Below are 22349 nucleotides of genomic sequence, written 5' to 3' on the forward strand. Positions count from 1 at the left end.
CCAGGGCCTTTCTTGCCCGGACACCACCACACCCCAGGCTGTGCCAGAGCTCTGGGGCTCTGCGTGTCCAGGGCACACAGGTGGCACCTGAGCCAGGTGTCCCCTGGGCCTCAAGGGAGAGAGGTCTGCTTCTGCATCAGGGGAAGGTGACCCCACAAGGCTGGCAGGACACTCTCAATATGGACCTCCAGGAGCCCTGGGAGCAGTTTCCCTGCAGGTGTTAAGAGCCATCATCAGGAGGGCAGGCCCCTCTTTGTGCAGACCATCCAGCAGTGCTGGGCCCACGTGCTGACCTCAGAAATCTACATGCCCCCACGATTCCCCAGGCAACCTCACAACTTCGTCACTTGGTGACCTGGGTACCACGAGCTCCTTGGCCATCCCATGAGGGTGGTCCTTGCAGGCATGGTCTCCAGGTTCTCCTGTTGAGAAATCCCCCTGGGTTTCTGTGGTCACAGAGCAGACACCAGAAGATTCTAGTCCTGCAGTGACCCCCACAGCAGTCAGCTCCCCTGTGCATGTCCAGGGACAAATGACAGCAATTTATTGCCAGGAACCGTGATTCCATACTAAGTTCAGGATCCTGGTAACTCACTCTGCACCCCAAAAAGCTTCCATGAGAAATGTGTGTATTGGGATGTCTGTGCCCCTAGAAGAGCTGTTCCTGAGGGTTCCTGGGACCCTCCAGCCCCTCTCAAGGTTCTCAGATCCTGGGTCTAAATTTCTATCTGCCTCTTTTGGTGTACGGCCACCTGTGTCTCGTGGTCACGGGTCACTTTATTGCATGACTTGGCATGTTCTTAGTGCTCGTCCTCCACCCCTGCACTAGACTCCCAAGATGTTCCCACTGACCCTTGGCTCCCTGGGTGGCTCAGGGGGCCCTAAGTCTGCACCCTTCACTCTCCTCCTCTACCCCCACCTCTGGGGCCACCCCTAGGTGGACTTGGAGGTGTTTGTAAATGAGTCTTACACAAGGACATATCTGGACAAAGCAGGACCCCACCCCCGGAAAACTCACCTGCTTCCTTCTCAGAAGAGGACCCCACAGCCCCACATTGCCTCCCAGGGGTCTGCTCAGGACACAGTCCCCCAGTTCTGGGCAAGGTGTCTCCCTGGAATCCTTGCTTCCAGGAAGAGTCTCTCTGTCCTTCTTCAGAGTTTAGAGGTGTTCCCATGTCCCTGACCACCAAGATGCCCAGCACAGTCCCTTCAGTGACCTGGAGAGACAAGGAACTTATGTGGCCACAGGTCTCACAGGACACACCTGCTGGGACCCCAGGCTAAAGGGCTGTCCTTCTGCCTTCTCAGGTGTGGCTCCCGTGGTATCTTTTTGCAGGGGGCCCAAACGGGGAGTGTGGCCCAAAGCAGTTCATGGGGCTCTCTGGGCAGGGAAGACTTGGGCCAGGTGGCCTTGCCTGGTTTCCCTGCTGGGCCACTCTGAAAACCCCCGCTCCTCTGGCTGTGGCTGGAGGCCCCTCAAACCTCAGGGCGGGGCTCTTTCTCTCAGCCTCCACTGACTCCAAAGCCACGCTGGTGCTGGCGAGGGGAAAGAGCTTTCTTGCCTTCTTTTGGCCAAGTTGCCACAGGTGGATGCTGCGGGGAGCTGGAGAGAGAGGTAGCACTTGCTCAGATGTGAGTGGTTAAGCAATTTGACACCCTGTCAACTAGCCTTAAACATTGGAATGAGGTCTTTCCCGGTAAAGCTGGAAGTTACTTTCAGTAACTTGTCTAAAGATTTCTTTTTTTTTTCCACTTAAAGACTCATAAAACCTCTCCCAGGTCATTCCTGGTATGGACCATTATCCAGGGATCAATCAGGAAATGCAGGAGGAGAGGGGTGGGGGTGGGGGAGAGGGGAGGTTAGATCAGAGCCCACGGAGAGGAGATGCCCCTCCCAGGAGCCTCACACTGGGCAGTGGCTTCTGGCATCCAGCTCTCCTGTTCTCAGGCCCATTCCATCTGCGGGGTTTTCCAAAAACATAATGGTGGAAGGGCCATGGAGGACACCTAGAACTTCCAGAATAGACAGGGGGAGCAGAGTTACCATGCTGGCCCTGGGTTTGGAGACAGACCTGCAGTGGAGACCACAGGCTTCTGAGAAGCCAGTTTCGAAATAAAGGCAGTATGCACTGGAATACCCGGCTCGAGAGAGTGCTTCATCATAGACATGTAATTTACATAGTTCTCACCACTAAATTCTGTGTTCCCAACACGCTACATGAATGACGGCTTCAACACACATTCATTTCTGAGATGTGAAAAAGTGTAGAGCCGCTCTTTCATCCTGCATAATGGGCATGGCTACACTTAAGAACACTTACCAAGATTTCTCAGCAAGAGCCAATTTCGAAATAAAGGCAGTTTGTGCAGGAAAACCCTGTTGGAGTGAGGGCTTCCCCATACACATGTAAGTTATAGAGTTCCCCTCACCATGAAACGCTGTTCCCAACATGCTACATGCATGAAGGCTTCGACACACATTCAGTTCTAAGCTGTTAGCATGTGGAGAGCCGCTCTTTCATTCAGCACAAAAGGCATGGTTACACCCAGGAAGATTTACCCAGATTTCTCAGCTGCTTCCTTCAGCCAGATTCAAAATAAAGGCAGTTTGTGCTGGGAAAGCCTGTTGGAGCGTGTTCAGAGCTGTTTCGGGCTCTGTCCCAGCTGGAGGGTGCAAAGCCCAACCTCCAGAAAGAGGGACCAGGACCCCACCCGCCAGGTGGTGTTGCCTTTGTAGGGGAACAGTGATCTTTGGGTAAGATATATTGCGGCTCTCTCTAAAAACTGCTTTGACTTAAGTTTGCATCCTAGTCACCAGTTCCAGGACAACAGAAAAGGCATACCCTACATCCCTTTGCACTCAACTCTTCCCAAAAGAGCAAATATTTGTCCATGAAAATACCAGCTGCTCTTCTAAGGCCCACTAAATACCCAGCAGTGTGGGCGGTGCACTCTTGATCAGGGACAGGAGGAGAGGGAACAGCGGTCCTCCTGCAGGCTTGGCCTGGTGTGGCAGCTGCGCTGTGGGTGCGTGGTGGGGAGGGAATGCAGGGAATCCTGTTTGAGGGGCCTCTGTGCACGCCTGCATTATAGTCTGAGGCTTCATACAAAGGCTCCAGGCATCCTAACTGGTTAGATACAGCCCCCACCCTTGGGCTGGAACCACCAGGAGATAAGTACCTGTAACAGGGACGGTGCCTGGTGTGGGGAGAGGTCATGGGACACTCCGGGGGCAGGGGCGGTGGTGCTGGGGAAGGCAGGGGATGCAGTGAAGGGTGGAGGGAGCAGGGTCCTTTGCTTGGGGGTGCGAGTTCTTTGGGAGACCACAGGGAATGGCACACATCATCCCCACCCTATACCCCAAATTCCTAGCCCCGCCAACACAGGGGCTGCTCTGCACCCTCTCAACGTGGCTCTCCTGTAAGACCGCACCCAACCAGGCATCTGGCACCCTGCCCTACCTCCCCTCTTGGGACAGATCCCGTCTTCTTGGAAACTGCCTAGCAGCGCGTATTCAAGGCCGGCAACCGGCCTGGCGGATCTGCACTTCAGGTGCCCTACCTGGCCAGACGTGCCTGCCTGGGCTCAGTCCTCTATCTTGCCCACAGGTAGCCTGGGTCCACTTCTGGTGCAAGCGGAGGCCGCGGAGCCCAGGCTGAGCCCCGCACACAGACAGGTGAGGGTGCCCCCGCCCCGCTGCCCCGCCGCCGCGCCCACTGTTGGCAGCATTGCCCCAGCCTCCGGCCGGTGCCACCTGCAGCTGAGGACCTCCGCGCAGCCCCGCCCGCCCCGGCCCCGCCCAGCTGCCCCATAAGCCTCCCCCCACCCCCGTCCTGGCCGCGCCCTTGCTCCCATTGGCTCCGAAAGTTCTGCCCTTGCACGTCTAGCCTCGGGAGGACGCAGACGCAAGCGCTAGGGGAGGGCCCCGTGGCGTTGCCATGGATAAAGACGCCGCGCTCCTCGCGGGCTGGCGTGCGCTTCTGGGGCAGGCAGTGGGCTCCGGAAGTGTGCAGCTGCCCGGGGCCATGGCGGTGTTTGCTGCTGGGGATGGCGGCTTGCTTGGCCGGGCCACTAGTTCTGGCCGCGTCAGTCGGCGGCCGACATCCTTTCTGGGGCGGCGTCTCACAGACGGTAAACGTACGGCAGCGCCGTTGGCGGGGCCAGTGGACATGGACCGGGGTGGGATCCGGGTTGGTGTGGCGGCCGGGGAGGGCTGAGGTCATGATGGCAGCCCTTCTTGGTGAAACAATAAAATGAATAGCCATTTTCACAAGACCTCTGAGTAAATCTACTAGGGAACTTCATCCTGGACTGAGGAAGAGGACTGGGGAGGAGGGGGCATTCAGGGGCACAGAGAACCATGGGCCACCTGTCCCACGATGGACTTTAGACTCACCCTCACCCTTCAGGAACTACTAAATACACACAGACAGAGTGCTATGGACAAGATTTTTTTTTTTAAACAAATCCCTGAATCCCTAGCAGGTCTTGTTTCTACCCATACACAAATGGCTTATGTGCATAATGTTTCACAAAAGCCTTAAAATATTATCACCCCAACTTGACACATCAAGAAACTGAGGTAGAGAAGTTTATCACATTCTACAAGATTAGAGAGAGGCCACGTCAGACACCGTATTTAAATCCAAGCCCCTGCTCCAGTGCTCACACTAGAAAGTGTGACATACTGCCCCTTTCCTGCCCTCTCCCTGCAATCAATCTCTGAAGAGTCTTTTCTGTGTCACCTGGAATCACAATCACATTCATTTTCCACAAAGAGCTATGTCACTCCTTGGAGGACTTTTCAAAATCTAAAGGGTTGGTTTGAGAGGAGAGATTTGCATTTTCTGTTTCTCAAAGGAAACATGGCTTTAAAAGAAACTGAAAAGTAGTTATCTAGTCTAAGCCCTCATTGTGCAGAGAAAAAACCGGAGGCTCAGAAGAGATGAGGAAAGGGCCTTATTAACAAATATTGCCTCAGTGCAGCACCAAGCCAGACCTGGCACTTCTAGGGGAGGATCTGGAAGGCCCAGGAGAATGAGTGTTAGAAAACAGAAAGAGAAGAAGCATACAAGGCCCCGTCTCTTCACCACCATAACATGAATTTCCACCAAATTACCCAGAATGGGTGCAGCCAATATTAAGTTTGTCAAAAGAGGTTATAGAATTCTCAACCATAGTGGAAATTCCAACATTTACTGTGCTTTTTTCCCAGTTCAAGCATCAATTCAGTGGGCACTCTGTACCAGGGACTACACGAGGCCTGGGGTTCTCCCAAATACAGATCTCTATTACCACGTGTGCAAACCACATTAAGGCCACCAGAAGAAAAGCGCCCACAGATAAGATGGAATTACTGAAACTGAAAGCAGCAAAAGAGCATATATTACTAGGAAAAACGGTGCTCCTAGTAATGGACACATGGACATAGAATGCAAACTGTGTTTAGCAGGCAGGAAAGGGGGGATTAACAGATACAAATTAGTAAATATAAAATAAATGACAAGGGCCTGCTATATAACACAGGGAACTATATTCAATTTCTTGTAGTGATTTATACTAAAAACAATCTAAAACATATATATATACATATGCATATGTTTATAACTGAATCTCTGCTGCACACTTGAAAATAACATTGTAAATTGACTACACTTAAATAAAAAATAATTTTAAGAAATAAGTAAAAATAAATGCAACGCCATTAAGAAAAAATAAAAGAACTCTCTAATCCCCTTAACTGTAGGTGGTCGAGAAATCTAGCTGCAAACACCAAGTCCACTGGATCACTCCAGCACTGGCTGTCACTCTTTCTGACCATCAGAGAGTCACTTGCTTCACTGAGGTTACTTTTCTCTTCTGTGAAAGGCTACAGTTGCAACTAACGATGTATAGAATCTCATCATTCACAAGCCCAAAAAGTAGTGAGAACTTCACATGGGCCAGGCTCTGGTCAGATGAAAAGATAGGGTCCCAGATATATTCATGGGTAGAAGAAGTTTATGCCATAAAGTTATAAATTCTTCCTGTTTTGATAGACAGATTCATTTCAATTCTGGTTAGAATTCCTACCAGATTTTTCTTGGAATATAACAAGTTAATTTATGGTCAGGAATAGCCAAGAAATTTCTTTAGAACCACCACTGGGGAGGGGTGGATAGGTAATTCATTTCCACTGCTCTTTCTGAAGTGATGAAAACGTTCTGGAATAATAATGGATGCACCACTGTGAATATGCAAAAAGCTGCTGAATTGTACCATTTAAATGGATGGAATTCATGGTTTGTGAACTATATCACAATAAAACTGTCCTATGAAAATTATTTCTTGACAATTATTTTTCAGTTTATACACTAGTCTGTCCCACAATTTAAGAAAAACAAAAAACCTAAACAAGCCAAACTCTGCCAGGAGCACTTTAGGACTGCAATATCCCTGGGTCTCCAAGGCCTCTGGTGGTGCTGTTCCTGTTAACGCACAATAGCTGGGCTGGGCTAGTTAGGGACTGTAACTATCTTTTGAAAATCGAGGATCACTCCTTTCACCCTGGGAGAGGGAAGGAAGGAGGATGTCACAGCCTCATGCCTTCAGCACATTTTTAACAGAACCAAGCCCTGCTTTCACCACTGCAATCCCTCTCACTATAAAAACACGTGACATCAACAAGCACCGCCATCATAACACCTGAAAGTGTTCAAGGTACCTGAGGCAGAAACATGGAGGGGGGAGACAGAACCTCGCTTAGCAGTGACGCTCCCTTTTCCCGACTCCACCAGGAGAAGCTGGGCGTTAGAGCCGGAAGCTTTCAGCCCAGGTAGCAGCGCCCACGCCACAGAGCTGGTCCTCAGGGAGCGGGAAAGGGAGAGCAGGGCAGCCCCGGGGTCGCGGGGCAGGGAAAGCGGGGAGGGGGACGCGGGCTGCAGCCTCGCTCGGAGGACAGCCCCAGCCACAGTCCCAGGCGCCCGCCCCCGTCCGGGTCCGCAGACCCCGCCCGCCCGGGACACAGCCCGCCCAGGGGCGGGGACGGGCCGCCGGACGAGAAGAGGAAGCCCGGGAGGAGAGGACTAGCGGGAGGGAGAGGGGAAGGGGACGCCAGCCGCGGACTGAGGGGATCCCGGCTGGGTGAGAGATGGCAGGTGCACACCAGGCCCTGGACACTGTGGCCGGGACGCCGGGGCAGGTGGCGCTGGCAGAGGGGTCTGGCCTGAGCAATTCATCTGAACACGGGCTGACTAGCGCCCTTGGGGTCTGTGACAGGCGGACCGCCCTCCCGCAGCCGCCTGACCCCTTTCCCAGGAGCCCCCCACCTTGCACTTCCACAGTCAGAGGCCCCGACCCCAGGCAGGAACCAAAGGCCTACCGGGCGACGTAGTTGAGAAGCCTTTGGGCCCGATCCCCGGCTCGGATATGGAGCTCCCAACCAGCGGACCACTTGGCACTGACTGCGCATGCGCAGGAGGGCCAGCGATCCTCTCTGGGTTCTGTGAGAGAAGGTGGGACAGCGAGGGAGGGAGAAGATGGGAGCGGGTGGAGAGGACGGGAAAATTGGAGGGATACAGATGGACAGGATGAGCAGAGAGAAGGAAGGGATCTGGAGAAGGGAGGGTCTTAGAGGAGTTGGAGAAAAAAGCTTTACCTCTGGGGCACCCCTAGGCGGCAGACCTGCCTCTGTACCCTTCTGTTACCCTTCAAGCCCCGCAGCTCAATTTTACCACCGTGATCCAACCCTCCGTCCGATGCTTCTGCAGAAACCCTAGGGAGATCACACGTTGCCCCCACGCGGAGCTGGGTTTTCTGTTGCTCTGAGAACCAAGCACCCGCAGGTGTTGTCGCTCAGAACTACCTTGGGAAGAGCACATATTCCCCTTTTACACGCTGGGAAACAGGCAGGCAGGATCTCTGCCTTAGCTCCACTGTCCCAGGTGTTGGGCTGGCGGGGAGCGGGATGGTACAAGATCAGAGCCCCAGACAGAGCAGACTGCCTGAGTGTTGGTGCATAGTCCCCATCCCTCCTGGGTAAACCATACCCCACCCTAGTGGAAACATCAAGGGCTCACAGTAGTTCCCTGGGTGTGGGAGAGCTGTCCTCATGTGAAGGAAAAGTCCAGCTGGGCTAACAAGCTAAGTCACAAATCTAAGTGTGATAAGTGTCAGTTTACTGATCTAAATTATGCTGGGCTATCTCGTAAATCTGAAGTTTAGTGTCAGTTTATTGGCCTAACAACCTAACTCGTAATTCCAAGCTCAACAAGTGTCAGTAATGTGATCTGTTACAAATTGATAAGCTCCAGTGTACTTATTCCTTGCTTTTTGTTCTTTGAGCCTTATTGGCTAAGCCCCCCTTACTTGTAACTAAGCCTTTAAAACCTCATGTGCACGTCTTGGAGGTACTCAAAACTTCGGAGCCGAAGCCCCTCTGAGCCCACCGGCATAAAAACTCTGAGTACTCCAACACTCCGATTGGTGCTTGTTTCTTGGCTGGCCTGTTTCCATAACACTCAGCTCCAGTGCCCAGCTTTCTAGGTAGATAGGAGTGTTACCAAGTCGAAATTAATTCTCCTCAGTGCAGGACAGGCCAATAAGTTGGGAGACCAGATGTTGGGGCATGGAATAGCAAGTTTCTGTAGACCTAGATGGCAAACTAATGTCCTGGAAAACCATCTCCCCAAGTCACAATTCAGGCTCCTTTCCTATGTGCTTGGTTAGTGCAAACTTCTTAGTGTAGGAATTCCTTCTTGTTAGAATCCTTTCTTCTTGCAGCTATCTGCGTGGGTCAGATCCCTGTAAACCTCCAACAAAAGAAACGTTATTTTCTATTCTGCAATTTGCTATCTTTTAATGAATGAAAAAGTGTTAAATATCCTTAAAGGTCAGAGCCTTCAGAATAGGGTCTCCTGTTTATTTCAGGCTCTAGGCAACATTGTTTTACAAGCAAGATGAAGCCTAGGTGACAGAGCATAGGGTTAAATTCAAAGGAACAAATCTAATATGGAGTCAGATTTGTTCTGTTATATTACCCGGCCAGATGCCACTTGAGGATTTAAACCCCTTTAAGTTAAAAATAACTAAAATTTTAAAGGAATTTACATACATAGGTGGGAATGTGCAAAGCATATCTGGAAAAGCACCCAAAGGATAGTAAACAGAGGCATCTCCAGAGAGGGCTGAAAGAACAGAGGATGAGGGAAAACTTCTTTCACTTGTGTATTTTTGTTCTCTGAGTTTTTTTTAAACCATTTCCTTGTATTTCTTTTTCAGATAAAACAAATGTGTAATGGAGCAAAGGAGTAATTAGCTTAGCAAATACAGCAGCCATGGAATCATTAGTCATCACTTTTGATTTAAGCCAGAAAGCATTTTTTGACTCTCTCCAATGTGCTCTGTCCTGTTTTAAGACTTCCATTAATATTATTATTATTATTATTATTATTATTATTATTACTATTACTACAAGTACTACTACTATGACTATTACTATTATTACTATTATTTTATGAAATAATAACACGGTTTACCTCACCCCTGCCCATGGCTGGTGGAAAACCAACTGAGTTTTTCTTGAGTTGTTTTCCAAGGAGTAGAGATGAGTTTATAAACAGAACACATCTTCAGGGCAAAACAGGCAGTGTGCATTACCAGCAGGCCAGACAGCAATGAAGGGTTTTCAATAGAGGCACCCAGAAGCTGAGAGAGAAAGCCTCCAGGACACTACAAAAAGCTGCCCAAACTGCCATCTCCATGGTACTACTGAAATAGGAAAGAACAAATCTGACTCCATATTTGATCTGTTTCTTTGACTTTAACAAAGCCAAGTTAATATGCTCCGGTCTTTTCATGGGTTATGATGTCACAGAGGAAACGGACAGGTCAACAAGGAACCACTCTGCCGTGATCACGGAGCCGGGGAAAGGGATGGGCTGCAAGATGTATGAAGCAGCCACAACTGTGCCCGTGCTTCTAGGCAGGTATCCAAAATCGCCTCGACAAGGTGTCAAACATTTGTGCCCATGTCCTCATCAACAGACATGTATTAAAGACAAATGGAAACATATAAAAGGCCAATACCCTTGCTGGGTACACCGTCCAAAGAACAAAGTCTCAGTTTGACAACTGGCCATCTCGGTTCCATGGGATTCATTCTTGGAGAACCTTAAAAACCACTCTTCTGTCCTCAAGAATTGCTGCATATTTGTCCTATCTTTGGCTCAGGGATGCAGCACGTTCAAGTGAACTTTAATGTCTGCACAGATTTGACTGTCTTTTTCCAGGTTCACTTGTCCATTCAAAAGAGGCCTGAGCTAAGTCCATCCTCCGTAAGATCTATTCCCTCCAGTGACAGCTCATTGAGCCTGCAATTAAAAGCCAAGTGAACAAGACTGTCCTCAGCTAAAAAGTTCACCGATCTTTCACTGTTTTCTTAATCTCCTCTCCTGGCTAATTGCAACAGACTAACACCTCCCTCCACCAAGATACCCAACTATGTCATTTTTCTCCCCAAAGAGAAAATAAGGTCCATAAAATAGGAGACAACTCCATAGTCACCTCTGAATTCTTAGCATATAGTAATGTCAATAAATACAACTCAGATTATTGTTAGTTTCCTTTAAAACCTTTCTGGTTATTTGAATGAGACCTTGGAAGAGAGGTGTTTGCTGTCCAGTATCTTGATCCACAAGACTCTGGAGGCCTTTTTCGGAATAGCTGTTCACTGATTCATTCAAAATACAACTTATCAATCAAGGAGTAGCTGTGCTTTTCTGCCAGGAGTTTGTGGTCACTCTCATGCCAGAACAGCTTTAAACTATATCCTTACTTTGGATTTGTTATTTTTCCCCTCTTCCAACAAAATTGACTTTTCTTACTTTCTTGTTTTGAGGAATTTTTTTTTCCTATTTCACCCTTTAGTAAAGCAAGATTCTCAGGATGGGCTTGGCCCATTATATGATCACCCATCCAACTCCTAGTGTGAGAGGTCTGGGGCTCACATCCCTCCCTCCTGTCAAGGCAACTGAAAATCAGTTCAGGAGCCAACCAGCACACCACGGCTTCTAACGCTCACGTATCTCTCAGAAACCCTGCTTTCTCGTTTGTCTTGGCTTCTGAGAATTTTCCCTCACTTTCTTGACAATGAGTTGTGCAGCTTGAAAGATGAGGAAGGAAGGTTTTATTTCTCAATCAGCATTTTAAGGAACTTGTGTAATGAAGGTTTTCAGGAGTTTCTAGTACCCTCCATTGCCGAGACAGAAAACACACTAGACATTTTCTAAATTTAGTTCTCATGTGCATTTTTTCTGTGCTTTTTTTTTCTTAACTGCTAACAGACATTTTTTAATTAAAAAAAAATAAGGCCCCAAAAAGGATAGAACACTGAAGGGGCAATCAAAATTAAAGGGCAAAGACAGAAAAATGATAACTACTCTACAAAGTTAATGTAATACATACACTATGTATCAGATCAGCAATTCTCAGTAACAGCTAATTGAAACATGACCATGAGGTAAAATTTCTCTCCTGTCAGGACATGGCCAACAGAAAATACAATTAAACCAACAAACTAATTTCCTAAGTCTGGCGAGGTACAGAAGTCTACAAGCTAAATGTGTCTTATTCTAGAAAAGAGGGAGTCTCACCAGCTCTTTTCTGTGGAGCCTGAGCCCACGGGAGGACGGTGAAGTGAGCTCTGTAAGTACCCAATTAGCAAAGTGAGTGATGAATAAATAGACGTGAGCTTTGATGACAGAGATAATACTACTATTCGTTTGTCCTTTAAAGTATGACTTCACGTTCAGTGATCAATACTTCGGCGTCCTTAGGAGTTGAGATTTTAGGAAAATGCACAACCTGGGCCCAGATCTCCTCTTTAAGCTCGTGACACTGCAGTTAGTTGTCTCAAAGGCAGCTCCAACTCCACATGCAAAGAGCTGACTTCACGGTGTTCCTCCCATAGCCGTCCTTACCAGGGCCCCTGGTCGGAGGGGAAGGTCTCCCTGCGTCTCCCAACTCAGGCCCATCACTCACAGATGTGAATGGACCCCTCCTTCAGGGACCAGATATCCTCAGACACCGAGTCCCACTACCCTCAACTGACCTACCAGATACTCACTGGCACTCACTCAGCACTGACCCTCTGCTGGAGACCACGCTGCACACTGCACAGTGTATCTCACTGGATCTCCACAATAGTCCTGGGAATTGGGTACATCACTGCTTCAATTGATTAGATAAATTGTTTCACTTCCTTGCGTGCGTCATTCAAACTGACACGGCTACTAAGCCACAAGCCTGGGCCTGAAAACCACTTGAAAATTGGACACTGCTACACCTCGCAGCCACCCTACTCTGACTCATCACATCATCTCCTGCCAAGCCTTCTAAATGTTTCCAAACATTCTAGAAGACAAATATGAACTATGAGAGCACCCCACTCTCCTACTTAAAATCTGTCAATGATGGTTCACTCCCCTTAGGAGAAAGCCCAACCAGGCCTGAGCACAGCCTAAGGCCCCAGCATCCGCCTTCCCTGCACGGCCGCGCCGCCTCACCCACCACGCAGCTCTACACGTGCCGTGTCTAGGACAGGGATGCTGACTCCGCACAACCCAGGGCTTGTCTCACTCGAACAATGATCACCTTCTTCAGTGTTCATCTTCTTCATTGCTGACTCTCACAAAAATATTTTCTCATGATGAATCAATATCTTTTTCCTTACAACTGCCCATCATTAATAATGAGCTCCCCCCAAAGAGAGAAGACCTAATTCTCAGTCTCCTTATCTGTAAAGTGAGAATAACAAGGAAATATGTGAGGTTTCAAGAGAAATAATATTCATGTGAGGCTGAGGGACAATTCCATCATACAGTAAGCATTCAATATGTGCTTACTTAATATTAATAAGAATATATTGCATTCTAGCAACCTTCAATCAATGTTTTATGACTTTGTCCAACAGACTACTGACAAACTGTTGGACGAACCACTTTGAGCAGATCAGCACAAGCATACTGGGAGAGGTAAGTGCTGACTCCAGTTACAGCTGCAGCCACCCAGCACTACGGGGCGGGGGCAGTTTGCTCAAACTCTTACATGTTGCTTGAGCATTTAGTTCTCATTATAGAATAAAGACAGTTGTTCTTTAGTCAAAGCTCCTGAAACATAAATCTTCAAAGATTGATGCAAATTAGGTTTCAAGTACAACACTCTCACTAGAATTTATTTGAAAATTATAGTCTTAGCTACTCCGCACATCAAAAGGGCATAATCTTAATGTATCTGACTAAATACACTGAAAGGGTTGTTTAAAAGTAATTAAGAAGAAGCCATTCAGAATAAGCTCTCAGTATCATCTGCACAAAGACCCACCCAAGGGTCTCATTTCTCACTTCCACATAGGTGTTTTCAAGTAGCTTACCTTGGGTCTTGGTTTCTTATAACACGGGGCGGGGAATAGTTGTGGATAGATTTATGTAGCAAATATATTCCAAGGGTATTTGTTGTGAAGGAATTCTACAAATAAGAAGATTGATACATAGTCCCACCCATAAGAAATTCAGCCTTTCCATTTACAACAGCATTAAAAATAAAGTGAGAGATACATTTAACAAAAATTTACAAGATTTGTACATTGAACTTTTTGAAGTATCACCAGAATAAATTTTAAAAGATCTACATATATGGAAGACATCCCATTTTCATGGAATGATTGACAATATTATTAAAAATGTTAAGAATCCTCAAAGTGAACTATATATTCAGTGGAATCCCTATCAAAATTCCAGCTGACTTCTATGCAAAATTGAAAAACTGATCCCAAAATTCACATGGACCTGCAAGGGGCCCAGGACAGCAAAAACAACCTTGAAAAAGAAGAGTAAAGTTGGAGGACTCACTTTAAAGTGTACTAAAATGCTATAGTACTAAGTCAGTATGATACTGGCATAAGTTTGGATAAATAAGTCTAAGAGACACAATAAAAACCCACGGGGAAAAACTTACATTTACAGACACTTTTCCACTAGGGGGCCAAAAACACTCCATTGAAAGAATAGTCTATTCAACTAATGGTTCAGGGACAGCTGGGTATCTGCAGGCAAAAGAATCAATCTGGAATCTGAACACCCATATTTTATATAACAAATAAAATTAATTGAAAATAGATCACAGACAGAAATGTAAAAATTAAACCTATAAACTTTCTAAAAGAAGACACAGTATAAATCTTTGTGGGCCTAGGATAGGCTTTGGTTTCCTAGATACAAAACCAAGAGCACAAGTGATAGAAGGAAAAAGCAGATAAACTGGACTTCATCAAAACTAAAACCTTTTTCTTACAAAGGACATCATCAAGAAAGTGAAATGACAGGGGAAAAGGGTATCTCAAGTCAGAGAGTGCGTGCTTTGCAAAAAAATAAAATAAATCTTTACATCAAACTACCTCCCTTGTAAAGAAATTGTTTTAATGTTTAAAAAAATATAGTTAAAGGACAATGTGCAGAATAGAAGAAAAATTTTGCAAAGCATGTATCTAATAAGAGAGTAGTATCCAGGATATATAACGAATGCTTACAACTGAACAATACAAAAAAATACACCCAATTTTTAAATTTACCACGAATTTAAATAGATATACAAATGGCCAATAATCATATGAAAAGATGCTCAGCATCACTAGGGAAGTCAAAAACAAAATGAGATCTCATTTTACACCCACTAGGATGGTTATAACCAAAACATGGACAATAACAAATGTCGTTCAGGAGGCAGAGAAACCTCATATGCGGCCAGGGGAAAGGAACAATGTTGCAGCTTCTTTGGAGAAGTCTGGTATTTCCTCAAAAGCTTAGAGTTATATGTCTCAGCAATTCCACTCCTACATATAGAGTCATCTCTCAATATCCTTGGGGGGTTGGTTTCAGGAACCCCACACCCTGGATACCATAATCCAAGGATGTTCGAGTCCCTTTACAATCAACCATCTGGATTCATGTAGTGGAAACTACAGATATGGCGGGGCAAATGTACAGCCAACAGAATGAAAACATATTCTCATAAAAAATTTCACATCAATATTCATAGCAGTATCATTCAGAGTAGCCAAAAGTTACTAACAATATCCATCCATCAATGAACGGATAAACAAAATTACCAAGAATAGGCCCACAAACTTTTGGTCATTGAAACTTTGACAAAGGAGGTGAGAACATACAATGGAGTAAAGACAGCCTCTTCAGCAAATGGTGTAGGGAAAACTTAACAGCTGCATGTAAATCATTGAAGTTAGACTACTCCCTCACAGAATATACAAAAATGAATACAAAATGTGTTAAAGACTTAAACATGTAGACAAGACACTATAAACCTCTTAGAAGCAACCATAGGCAAAACATCTGACATACATCTCAGCAATGTTTTCCTAGAGCAGTCTACTCAAGCAATAGAAAAACAACCAAAAATATACAAGAGGGATCTAATTAAACTTACAAGCTTTTGCACAGCTATGGAAACAGTAAGCAAAACAAAAAGACAACCAACCTATGGAATGGGAGAAAATATTTACAATAAATGAAACTGCTAGGGGCTTAAATCCCAGAATATGTAAACAGCTTTTACACTTAATAAGAAAGAAAAACAAACAATTCAATTCAAAAATTGGCAGAAGTCCTAAAGAAACATTTCTCCAATGAAGACGTACAAATGGCCAGTAGCCACATAAAAAAAATTCAATATCATTATCAGAGAAATGCAAATCAAAACTGCAATCAAGTATCACCTCTCACCAGTCAGAATAGCCATCATTCAGAAGTTCACTGACAATAAATACTGGAAAGTCTGCGGAGAATTGGGAACACACCTACACTGTGGTGGGGATACAGTTTGGTGGAGCCATTGTGGAAAAGTGTATAGATGTTCCTCTAAAGACATAAAATTGACCTCCCAGATGACCCAGCAATCCCACTCCTGGGCATATATCCAGAAGGAACCCTAATTGAAAAAGACACCTACACCCCAATGTACGCAGCAGCACTATTTACAATATCAAGACATGGAAGGAACCGAAATGTCCACTGAGAGATGACTGGATAAAGAGGTTGTAGCATATTTGTCCAATAGACTACTATTCAGCCATAAAATAATAATAAAATAATGACATTGGCAGCAACATCAATGGACCTGGAGAATGTCATTCTAAGTAAAGTAAGCCAGAAAGAGAAAGGAAAATACCACATGAGATTGCTCACATGTGGACTCTAAAAAAAAAAAAAATAGAAAGAAACAAAAAAATAAACTTATCTACAGAACAGAAACAGACACAGAGACATAGAAACCAAACTATGGTTACCAGTGGGGAGAGGGTGTGGGAAGGAATAAACTGGGAGTTCAAGATTTGCAGATACTGAGTATGTAAAGAATAAACAGCAAGTTTATACTGTATAGCACAGGAGAATATATTTAATATCTTATAGTAACTTATGTTTAAAAAGAGGATGAAAATGAATACAGGTAGGTTCCTATTTAGCTGAATTGTTGTGCTGTACACAAGAAACTAACACAAAATTATAAACTAACAAGACTTCAATGAAAATATTTTTAAATAGACCAAAAACGAAAACAAAGGAAAAGGATATTATCAAGCAAAAAGAATAAAGTACTGATTCAGGCTACAATTATGGATGAACCTTGAAACTTTATGCTAAAATAAGCCAGACACAGAAAGCCAAATAGTGCCATTTAAAGTGAACTGTATCTAAGCGTTTATTGTACTACTCCTGTAAATTTTCCAGAGGATTGAAATCTATCAATATCAAAATAAAATGTATTATGCATTAAAAACTTAAAACGCTTCCTCACAGGAGGGCTTTAATTATTAAATGCAGAAACGCATATAAAGCTCTTGGAAAAACTATTTGCACGTCCACACACAGTCACTGCTGTCACTGCCACTCAGAGGGTGGTGACAGCGCTGATGAGAGCTGCCTCCACTCGCTCCCCTGCAGAAAGGAGTAAAGGCCTGAGCTCTGACAGGCAGGGTGAGCGTGAACCTGAGTCATACACAGCCACGTTCCAGACTCTGCGTTACCCAACTTTCTTATACAAACTGCAACATGTAATGTAAACACGCTAGAGGGATGTATCTTACAACACAGGGAATACAGACAATGTTTTAGAGTAACTATAAATGGAGCATCTATTGTACACCTGAAACTAATATCATATTTTAAATCAGCTATATTTTTATGAAAAATTAAAAAATATTTTTAAAATGCTATCACTTTAATATTCAATTCGGTTTTTAAGTTACTACTAAACAGCTCAGAATGTATAAAAGCATTTAATTGTGCTGTTTGCTTACATATTTATTTACATTCAGCCTCTTGCTAAAAGAGAATTTAAACAATTCTGTTAAACACAGCTTAACAACCATAACAACAAAAGGCAAAACGGAGAGTGAAGAGAAAATGGAGATTCAATACTTAAATGAAACCAGGGGGAAGTAAACTCATAAAAATGGATTCCATGAAGTCAGGGCAAGTGTTAAGGCTGACTAGAAATTCAGCTGTAGGATTCTTGGCAGCGAAACCAAAAAGAAAAGATGATGGGGCGGGTGGTAGAGCGTGTGCTTAGCGTGCACGGGGTCCTGGGTTGAAGCCCCAGGGCTTCCACTAACAGGTAAATACATCTAATTAACTGCCCCCCTAAAAGATCACCAAAGAAAAGAAAAAGAGAAATTTCTTTCCCAAAGAACCCTGATATTAAATTTGGATTAAATATTAAAAAAAAGAAAAAAAGAAAAATTCAAAAGATAAGTGACACTGAAGGAAAACCACAGCTGGCCTAACAAGCTAAGTCACAAATCAAAGTGTGATAAGTGTCGGTTTCCTGATCTAAGTTTTGCTTGGCTACCTGGTAAATCTGAAGTTTAGTGTCAGTTTACTGGGCTAATAAGCTACCCCGAAAATCCAAGGTCAACAGTTGTCAGTAACGTGATCTGTTTCAAATTGATAAGCTTCAGTGTACTGATTCCTTGCTTTTTGTTGTTTGAGCCTTATTGGGTATTAGCCCCATACTTGTAATTAACCCTATAAAACCTCATGTGCACGTCTTGGAGGTGCTCAGAGCTTTGGAAAAGAAACCCCTCTGAGCCCGCCAGCGTAATAAATCTCAGTACTCCAACCCTCTGTGTGATTCTTATTTCTTGGCTGGCCTTTTGTTTCCATAACAACACAAGCGATAATGCCCGTGAGATAAATCTGGGGAGGCTGATGGTAAGTCGCCATGTCTCACGTGGGAAAATCTGAAACATCCTTCTCACCACTCAGAGTCATCATAAGCCCACACCACACCTCCTGCCGTTAAATGCAGGAGCACGGTTAGGGCCCGGCCTTTGCTGTCTTTGTGTCATCACAGTGATACAGGATGGAAGGGGGAAGAGCACAGCCATTCAAGGAAGGCCGCAGCAATTGACATCAAAATGGTGAAGGATTCAACCCCCAATAGGCCTTGAGGCTCAGGATGAAGAGATTTAACTTCTAGCAGATCTTGAGATTCAGTAAACATCCATTGTAATAGTAACCTGGTGAATAACATGCCCCAGGCACCATGGCAGTCCCAATGATAGCCACAAAAGGTCAAAGGGTGGGAAATGGCCAACTCCCTGGGAATCCTAGCCCCTTGCCCTAAGGCTGGTCCTTCTACTTATTAGCATATGAAACCACCAAGCCCAAGAAAACAAGCAACACAGCGCCACCTCGCGGTCACCACTCTCTGTCCCTCTTTGGAGAAGACAGACCTTCTGTCTGTGGGGTGTGTACCTACTTCTAATCTGTGCATGAAACCCCCACACCTCGTGACGTTTCTCTTGCATTTCAATGTATCTGTCTGAATATATATACCTTTACTCAACACTGGCTTGCTCTTGAATTCTTTACTGCATGAAGTCAAAGAACAAAATCTGGTGGGGCACATCCCAGGGGCTCAACGAAAGCCTGGGACACAGCCCTTCTCATGCCCAACGTTTTTTATTCTTGTATCAACAGGACTGGGCTGTGAAGTGACGTCTGAGGCCCCAGCTAAGGGACAGAACCAGCTTCCAGGGTTCCAATTTGCGGGCAGCCTCTCCCCCAGCTTGGGCCTTGGGGTCTGCCCGGTTCTCTGTGTTTCTCTGTTGTGCTGACTCCCCAGCCATACAGCGTACTCCTAGGCCTGTCCCCACAAAACCCTTCTCTCCAAAATACAAGCACGTCATGTCACAATCCTCTTGTTCAACCAGGAAATGTTCAGCCCACTTTTTTCCTCCCCAATAAATTACCCAACTGTCCTCCCTCCCATCACATCACTTCTTTCTTTGTGAGAACTCTGCACTCGCCACACCCCATCATGAACACAGGTGTCTTGCTGGCTGTGACCGAGATGTTTCTTTCTCACACAGCAAGCGTCCTTTCACTTTCCCCTTGTTACCTTAAAAAAGCCTTTCCTGAGTCACCCACCCCTCTGATTATGAACTCACAATGTGCTGAAGTTGCAGTCACTATGTGCATACATCCCAGTTTTGGCTAGGTTTCCATCACAAGATCTTCATTAAGGAGCTGCATCAAGAAGTTATACAGGGTATTCTTACATCAGAGTGGAGGAACCTGCAAAAAATTTAAACGGCTTTGAAGAGAGTGTTAACCAGGGACAGAGATGTCGCGGGTCCTAGTCAAAAGTGTCATGAGGAAAAATGTTCTCCCAAGGCTCAGAGTGGCTTCTGAACACAGAATCCTCAGGGAGGAGGTGACAGGCAGTGATTAGGGTGGGTGATACAGGTTACGCTCCCCCAGCTGGGGAAGAATAGGTTTTTTTCTTGTTTTCCAAACAATTTCTTACTATCTTTTTCTCTTATTGCCACATACCATTTCCTACGAATTAAGCATATCAATGTCAGTCACTTGGGCCACTTGGGAGAAGCTACACGATGCCATTCACAGGGATGGGGCATGACAGCCACACCAGTCTAGGTTGAAAGACCAGTGGGGGTATTTGCAAGGTAATCACGGGCATGCAACAAACTCCCCAGCTTCAATGACCTCATCTCAAAGCTGGGGTCAATAAAACTACCAAGCAAATTGCGTGAAGATTATGGCCAATGTTTACTAGGTAAGTGCCCGTGAAAGCTGCCGCTTAATGGGGAATGAGTACGATCAATGAGGCCCTGTCTACCTGCCCACATGCGCCCTGCCTTCCTGCCTTGCTGCAACAGCAGAACTTGTTTAGCTGAGATGAACACCCCCAGAGCAGCCCAGACGGGAAAGCTCCCAGCTCTGCACGGCGAGACGTGTTCCTTTCCTTCTCAGAGCTGATCACAGTTTGCTGTCGTCTGTTTTTATGTTTATCCCTTTTGTAACTCCCTCTCCTCCGGAGTTTTTGCTCAAGCAGCACAGGGCCAGGTGTGTCTTGGGTCCTGCCGGATATTCTGGGCAGGGAAACAGCCAACTCCATATCTGGCTCTGGTGCTGAACGGAGAGAGCAGAAGGCCCAGGGGCCCATGCTGAACTGAGGCCCCTGCACCCAAAATTATGGTCTGACCTTGGGCAAATTACACAGTCTTCTTTACCCTGAGATTCCTCATCTGTCCATGAAAATAACTGCCCATGTCACACAGAGTTACAAGTATTAAAGGAAATCAACAAATTCACAACCTAGCCAAGGGGCTACAAGTGCATCCTCAACAGACAAATGCTGCCTTTACGGCTCTGACGCACGCTAAGCGGGGCGGCCCCACACAGTGAACACTGCTAAGTGCCAGGGTGTTAAATGCTTCATGTGTGCTATAATACTCTTTAGATCTTACAACAATCCCAGGAAGAAATGAATATTATCATGCCCATTTCACAGATTCACCAACAGGTTGAGAGTATGCATTCTATTCCAAGGCCCTATGGTGAAGAAATGGCAATTTAAACCGGAATCTGGGCCCAGGCCTTGGCTCCATCTCTCTCCCATCCACCTGACCACTTGCCTATGAATTCCACCTGTCCAATATAAAAGTTTGCAGCCGGCCATCTCTTAAAAGCAATGTGTGCCACCGTTTGTCAATGTTGTTTAATTACCATAAACTGTTCTCAGAAACCACTACAGTAAAGAAAGTTGGACTTAAGGAATTCTGCATTGCGTTCTCCTGCAATGTGCAGGATCCCTTTCCTACACCTCCAAATCCAAGTGTATGCTTCCTCCGTGTTTATGTTTGCACACGGCTTATTAAAGCAGAAGGTATCTGCAGTAATTCCATCTCGGTTGCTTTCCAAGTTTGCAGATTATCCATATTCGGTCTGTGAACGAAAATACTACAATGTGAATGAGAATACTGCAACCATGTCAGTAAACAAAGAATACTGATACCAAGTCATTAAAGGCTTCCGCCACTCCCCGGCGAGGACAGGCTTGCAGCCCAGCCACTGCAGCAACTCACAATGGTGCCCTCTGAGCAGACTCAGAATAAGAAAGGACGGGCTACTGGCCCGAGATAGCTAGGTGCTTGTCTAAAAAATGAATTCAGTGAGTCCTAATATTTGCTTCCTCCCATTCATACAAAATCACTAAATTCTTGAACTTGAGATACCTGGCTTTCTTTAGATAACAAGTAATCTTTTATTGTTCCAACAACCTGGTCTTTGTTGTAAAGCTCCTATATATCCTAGCTCTTCCTCAACCTCTTGGGAGCAGTCCCTCAGAGAGTTCTGAGAGACGGTCATCCTGGCTCGAGTCCTCCCGCCAAATGAAACATAACTCTTAACTTTTAGGCTGCACGTTTATTTCAGTCAACAGTTTTGGACACCATGAAGCACCACAGCAGATTTCTCTCCACCTGAACTCTCCAAGTAACCAGAGCCTTGGTACCAGCAGTGGCCCTTTGTGCTCATCCGCCTCCTCGGGGGGTCCAGATGAATTTGGCTGAGTCTCTCCTGGTTCTCAGATCTCACATATTGGTTGATGATCCTAAGTTTTATCTGGCGGTGTATCCAGGTACGTGGCCCTCCAGTTGAAAGAAACTGAGGTGAATTACCCACCCAGTGGAGACATCCCGAGTGGGTCCAAGTTGAAAGACACTGGGTTCAGGACTGAGTGGTTAGGTAAGAGGCTGGTCTAATGTTTTCCTCAATTTGGTTACCTCCATTGAATTTTTCAGGATAAAAGTAAAACTCTTATGAGGAAACTTTCAACTCCAAATTTTGGACCATCCTCCTGGCTGGTAACAGCATTCTCGGGTGACAGGGAATCTTCCAGGAGTGGTAGACACAAAGACTTCATGCCACAGAGTTGTCCCTCTGGGAAATCTTACTAGCAAATTTATTCTGAGAACCCGACCTTACAATGGG

At 45.7% G+C, this 22349-nt stretch overlaps 1 protein-coding gene across 1 annotated transcript in view; it reads right to left on the bottom strand.

Moving 5' to 3' along the window:
- Nucleotides 1-620: 620 nt before the first annotated feature.
- Nucleotides 621-22349, bottom strand: part of LOC140695057 (uncharacterized) — a 67819-nt gene continuing 46090 nt past the window's right edge. The window contains exons 6-7 of the mRNA XM_072957996.1: nt 1416-1603; nt 621-1217 (exon numbers count right to left, since the gene is read on the bottom strand). Coding sequence (XP_072814097.1) covers nt 897-1217; nt 1416-1603 — 509 coding nt within the window. The 3' untranslated portion in view covers nt 621-896. The remainder of the gene's footprint in view (nt 1218-1415; nt 1604-22349) is intronic.

The sequence above is a fragment of the Vicugna pacos genome, unplaced genomic scaffold, assembly GCF_048564905.1.
Source record: "Vicugna pacos unplaced genomic scaffold, VicPac4 scaffold_128, whole genome shotgun sequence".
Classification (NCBI taxonomy): domain Eukaryota; kingdom Metazoa; phylum Chordata; class Mammalia; order Artiodactyla; family Camelidae; genus Vicugna; species Vicugna pacos.